A 6,473-nucleotide genomic window follows, 5' to 3' on the forward strand; every position below is an offset into this window, starting at 1 on the left:
TATTCCCCAATTCTTGGAGGATACGCGTTGCGGATTGGTTGCGTCTATGCTTCTAATCGCAAAATTCGATTAGTATTGCAAGATGAAGTTAGTATGCCGACCCTATGGCCTTAGTTTCAAAAACTTCAGTCCCTTGGCGCCTCGGGATGGGAGTGGGGAACCCTTATGCGCAGGCCAGCTCTACAAAGTTAGAATCGAATAATTTTGTTAAATAAATTAGTTTTAACAAAAATAATTATGATGTTAATTTGTCACTTGTTTAAAAATGATTAAAGACTAATTTACCTTTTATTTTATGAGAGATGAAAGGTCAAGAACTAATCATTATTTTAGAATGATTATTATAATATTATACAAAGTCAAGAACTTACTAAAAAACCAAAAAGGATTAGGGACTAATATATGTTGTAAAGAAAATTTTATTTGTGGTTACAGTTCAAACTTAGAACATTTGTAGTGGGCTAGTGGCACAGCAATTATACATGGTTACATTATTTAATTAAACTGGTTCATTTACAGTTTAACCACTATTAAAACAATGAACTGATCGTTCAATAACCGTTTTGATTTTCACAAATTAAATCCATTACAAATTAAATAGATTTTTTACCAAAATATTTACATTGGTCCTTGGATCATCTAACTATATTTTGTGTCGGAACAAAACACAGTAGAAAATACAATTTTTCCAGACTTTGCTGTAGTGTAAGATGATGCACCCATCTTAGAGCATCATACAAAAAATTAGCAAGAGAAAAAAAAGCAGTTGCTTTTCCTCAGCTTATACGGTTGCTAAGATTATTCAGGAATCAACGCATTGAAAGTTCTTTTTTTTTTAACCCTCTTTACAAGGAGCTGAGACTAGTATTATATACACTGTTACAGCATATAATGGAACACATCATTTTTTAATTCTAACCTTCCTTACCATGATTTTGATGTTATGTTTTGACCTCTTTGCACAATGATCATTGCACTCAACTGAAGAGTGTATAAGTATAACCCCTTTTTTCCCCTGCAGGATCACCAGCTATGGCAAAAGCATGATATGATCCAAGATCTCATGGAGGCGCATCATTGGTCGATCTTATAATTAAACCCCTACCCCCTCCACAGCAGCCGCCATGGATTCTGAGGCCTCTTCAAGAGTCCGCCTCTTCTGAACTGAGTTGAAGGCTTCAAGGATATCACCCTCTTCCCAGTCATCAAAGTCCTCTAACCCGATTCCACACTCAAGACCAGCATTTACCTGTGCAGAAGAGAAAATGCATCCGTGAATAAATATGTTTTACACATGGATATGATTTATGATGGAGCAATATGGTGCAATTTGATCTATATAGTCGACACTACAAAACTAGGACACAACTAAAACGGAGAACTAATACACAACAAAAAACCACTAAACCAGCCAAAAACACCATGGCAACTTGTTCCACTAGATAAATTTGGCTATTGGCTATTAGTTTCTATTGTATTGTAGCATTCACCCAAAAATAAGAGCCGTCAAAATGGGCCAAATCTGTCAAACCAGCCCATTTACTTTCTTAAACAGGCGGACATTTACCTCTAAATCAGACCCGTTTAAATTTCGGACTATACAGACCATCCTGCAAGCTAAATGGGCAGCCTGTTTAAATTTTTTTTAAAGAAGATCGGCACTTCAATATTTCCCCCAACCCACCCACTAAAAAGCTGTTTGTTTAAGATTTTCTTCCCAAAAAGTGATTTTTTTTGTCCAAATTTTCTTTTAAGCTTAAAACTGGATTTTTTATTCAAAATTTTCTTCAAAAACAAAATATAAATGAACCAGCCCATTTAACCCGTCAGGCTGGGCAAAAACAATTCGGGATTGAAAATTGAACCCTGTGAACAAACAAAAGTTAAACGGGCTATCCCGCACAACCCGTGGACTTGGGCAGGCTGGGCAAGCCCGTTTTACAGTCCTATCCAAAATGCATGAAGTATGAGTTAATAATTAAAAAAAAAAAAAAATCTTCAGTGAGACTATAATTTCTTTTAACATGAGTAGACACACAAGAAATATCAGACACCGTAATTTTAACATCATGGGAAGTAGGACTTTGAAGCAGAGACATACCTCTTTAACTATCTCCTTTACCCGTCTCAAAGAATCAACAGTACCAACGTGAACTTCTTTCCCCTTCCGAATGACTCGAATACCGCATCCTTTCTCCACCTTTCCCTCATTAACCATGCATCCCGCAACACGACCACTACCACTGCTGAATGTGGCTCGCACTTCTGCTAAGCCAATTTTTATTTGCTCCTGCCAAAAGATAGCAGTTAGTTTACAGCAGAATGTTCAGTAATTTAGGTCAGAGTGAAGATAAAGGCAAATAAAGCATGCCCTAGTGCTCATCAACCACAGTTCAAAGTTCTTATTTGGTAACTGCCTCAAGTAAAAAATACAGAGATGCTAAGAGATACAAACCTATTTGGAGAAGGAAATAGATACAAAAACAGACAAAATGTCTCTGTCGACGAGCAAAATTTGACCACCTTTTCACCACCGGAAATTTGTGGACAATTGGGACAAAGACAGACATTTTCTATCCTAAGACACTTACCAATTACCATTACTGGAACACAGAAAGAAAAGGATCCCTAACCCCATAACTGTCGGAAAAGGACCCAATTTATGACCATTACTGCCCAATAGAACAGGAAGATCAGTGTAGTCTCAGGGCAGTCTGGTGCATAAGCATCCCACGATAACGCAGGATTCGGGGAAGGACCAACCCAAAGGGTGTAATGTATGCAGCCTAACCTGATAATTACATCAGTGGCTGTTTCCACGGCTTGAACCCGTGACCTCGGTCACATGGAGACAACTCAACCGTTGCTCCAAAACTCCCCTTCAGGAACATAAGTGTAGTATGCTTTAAAATACATGAGATTTTTTCTTTAAAAACAATAACATACTTAAATGTCATCAATAATCAGTGTGTAAATTCACATGCATAATCTACACTAAAAGGGTATACAATAAAAGATATGTTGATGTACCTCAACAGGCTCTAAGAGTCCCTCCATTGCATTTCTGACATCATCGATTAAGTCGTAAATGACTCTGTATAATCTAATCTCAACAGCTTTATTATCTGCATAGCTTTTCACCGAACCTGGTGCTTTGACATTAAATCCAAAAATAATTGCTTTGCTTGCAACTGCAAGATCAATGTCACTTGTGGTTACATCGCCTGTTGCTTCCAACAAAAACTTCAATGTAACGTTATCTTGTGGTAGCACCTGCAGGGCTTGTCTGACAGCTTCAATGGATCCCTGGGCAAGAGCAAGGAAAATGAATTTTGATTTCGGGTGAAACAATGACAAAAGTGATTATCAATGAAACATTTTAAGTAGTAAATGCAGGAACTAATTGCTTCTTTGCATATTTTAACCGTAGCAAATATTTGGCATATAACAAATTTGGAAATGTATTATATATAATATGATATGATATGATATGAGATAGAATTCAATATATTACTTTTATAGGTATCGATGACCTAGATAGTAGAAGTGTTTTCTCGAATAAGCTAGATTCAAAATACATTTATCTAAATCCTCTCTCGAGTTTGAATGTTCTGCAATACCTAGTGTATGCAATAAGTTGTACATGCATAAGCAAGAAGTGCTAGAGAATATGTCAGATGTGTTGATAAATCTAGTGATAGGGATATACAAACTTTGGTTGTAATGGATATTTCTTTTTGTTAATAATACAGCTGCCGCCAGTTCAGCCACCCTGATGACAATGCCGTGGGGGCGGATGGCTAGTTCTTGGTTAGGGACTTGACGGCTATTCCATAGAGGCCTAACGGAGATTTGGGTTTCAGAAAACAATTACATTTATACCAAAATGCTTTCGCAGACAAATATATATCTAACACCTTAATGCATGTCTTGACAAATAGCTTCGCATCAAAATGATGGGCCAGATAATATTTTCTTATTATTAATAGCTATGTATATTGGTCCACTTCCTGTATTGATATATACAGTTTTTCCTGTAACAAATACTCAATGCTCTTTAATGTACTAGTGGGTAACATATAGTACATTTAGGCACTAGATACATTGGTAAGTTACACAAATTATGCTCTTATTTTAATGATCCAATACATAACATAAAACCACTACAAGATATCTATAATATAAAATTTAATGAATTCAACCAGGTAAGTTGTTCCATAAAGTTAAGATCAATACTATGCTTTACGAATCCAAGAAGACTTGTAGAAGTGACTATACCTGAAGATCAACCTTCAAGATAATATTTAGTTGATGCAAGTCGAGTCCAGAAAGCTTTCCTGACGAAACTGCAGAAGCTAAGGAAGAAAGGGTAATCTTGCCATCCCCTGCCTTTGCAGAAATACGCTCATTTCGCAACAACTCAGCACGGGATTCTGCTCTTTCACGTGCAGTATCAAGGGATTCAACAACCTCAAATTCATCACCGGCAATCGGAACATTATTCAATCCAATAACCTGCAAAGATGAACAGAAGACAGAAAACAGATTTCAGATAATTCTTTAATAGGACTGATTTTTGGCATGCATTTAGAACCTAAAATGTGCACAGTATTTAAAAAGTGACCGGAGATGTCAACTATGATAAATCAAAAGTCCGTAAGTATTTGATGTTCTCCGCTGTTGAAAAGCTTTTCTGATGCAATTAACTTTAAATGAAGATTTCATTTATATTAACTTTCAAGTTGGCCCCAAGGATTTGGATTGAAGACAAAAATCTGTCATTACCTCAATATCAGAAATTCCCAATTACTCAAAAAGATAATATATAATAATACCAAACCTTGTGCAATCTAATAATTCAATGCGCACATGTAAATGAATTCACTTTTAAATGCGGATCAGAGAAATGTCAAGCCAACCATTATGGCATCACATAATGAATTCAAATCATTTCTAAATGAATATGAGGAAAAATCTAGCAACACATCATATGCCTTCTTCTGTACTAAGAATTAACAAACCTGTACGGGAATAGAGGGTGTAGCTAAATCAACACGCTTTCCAGCATCATCAAACAAAGCTCGCACCTGAAAGAACCAAATCAAAGGATGTTAAAAATTGCAGAGGCAACAAAGCAATGCAAATAGAGAAAAATTCCATGACCAAAAGTTTAAAGTCATTATAACATTGAATTTAAATATCCACCAACCTTTCCAAACGCTTCTCCGCAAACTACTATATCTCCCCTTCTGAGGGTACCATTTTGCACAATAAAGGTAGCAAAAGGTCCTTTTGATTTATCAAGACCCGCCTCTATGACTGTTCCCTTTGCGCTTCTATCAGGATTTCCTTTCAACTCTTGCAACTAAATAAGTGATAATTAGGGGTCAGTATGAAACACAGCTAAAAGAAAGCCCCACCAAACACCATCAATTAGTCAATAGACATCATATTCCCAAAAAATCACAGAAATTAAATCAAGATGTCAGCAAAACAAAGGATACTTCATAATGTGACAGCAACTTAATTGTAATATTTTTTTCTATATAAATTTTGTATCAAATTGTAATCTATAAATATATATCTGATATCAAGGAAATGGAAATGAATGTTTCAAAGTCCATATATCTTCATTTTGTTTTCTATACAGACTTATCTTTTCTGAACATAAAAACATTAGAATCTATAAATTAATTGGAGAACAAGATAGAATAGTTGGAGGCTTAAATGAGTTTAATTAGTCAAGACTCCAAAGATAAACAAATTACCTCAGCCACAAGCATAACAGTTTCCAAAAGATCATCTATATTCTGCCCTTTAAGAGCACTTATCTGTCATGAAAGAAAAAAGAAAGAAACATATCGTCCATAAACTTACATAAGCATAAACAAAATATGAGAGTTGAAAAAGTATAAAATATAAGGTAAAAACCTGAACCATTGGGGTGTCACCACCCCAATCTTCTGGCATTAAACCAATAGAAGAAAGCTCTTGCATGACTCGCTCAGGATTTGCTCCGTCCTTATCTATCTGTTTCAAAAAGAATATATAATAATTTGTCAAAAATCCTAATGCAATCACCAAGTAATGAACAAGAATTATTAAATGATGATCTATTGTTCTTTATTTAAACATTCAATTCAAACAAATCATGTTGTCATGCCTTGTTTATGGCAATGATTATGGGTACTCCCGCTGCTTTGGCATGAGCTATAGCTTCATTTGTTTGAGGCCGAATGCCATCATCAGCAGCCACAACAATGATAGCAATGTCTGTCACACTTGCCCCACGAGCTCTCATTGCCCCAAACGCCTACAAGAACACACATAACATATCATCTATAGGAAAGAAGAGAACAAAGCTAATTATAGGAAACAATTAAGCCAGAAACTGCACACAAGACCACTAGGGTAAGTCAATTAGACATCCTTTAAATTGCAGAATCTAACCATGATCCTATAGAAGGAAATAT

At 35.7% G+C, this 6,473-nt stretch overlaps 1 protein-coding gene across 1 annotated transcript in view; it reads right to left on the reverse strand.

Moving 5' to 3' along the window:
* LOC107612869 (translation initiation factor IF-2, chloroplastic) overlaps window positions 631-6,473 on the reverse strand; it is an 8,787-nt gene continuing 2,944 nt past the window's right edge. The window contains exons 4-12 of the mRNA XM_016314634.2: window positions 6,164-6,313; window positions 5,932-6,030; window positions 5,769-5,831; window positions 5,210-5,365; window positions 5,022-5,087; window positions 4,279-4,515; window positions 3,031-3,306; window positions 2,102-2,290; window positions 631-1,249 (exon numbers count right to left, since the gene is read on the reverse strand). Coding sequence (XP_016170120.1) covers window positions 1,094-1,249; window positions 2,102-2,290; window positions 3,031-3,306; window positions 4,279-4,515; window positions 5,022-5,087; window positions 5,210-5,365; window positions 5,769-5,831; window positions 5,932-6,030; window positions 6,164-6,313 — 1,392 coding nt within the window. The 3' untranslated portion in view covers window positions 631-1,093. The remainder of the gene's footprint in view (window positions 1,250-2,101; window positions 2,291-3,030; window positions 3,307-4,278; window positions 4,516-5,021; window positions 5,088-5,209; window positions 5,366-5,768; window positions 5,832-5,931; window positions 6,031-6,163; window positions 6,314-6,473) is intronic.

Source organism: Arachis ipaensis, chromosome B08, assembly GCF_000816755.2.
Source record: "Arachis ipaensis cultivar K30076 chromosome B08, Araip1.1, whole genome shotgun sequence".
Taxonomy (NCBI): domain Eukaryota; kingdom Viridiplantae; phylum Streptophyta; class Magnoliopsida; order Fabales; family Fabaceae; genus Arachis; species Arachis ipaensis.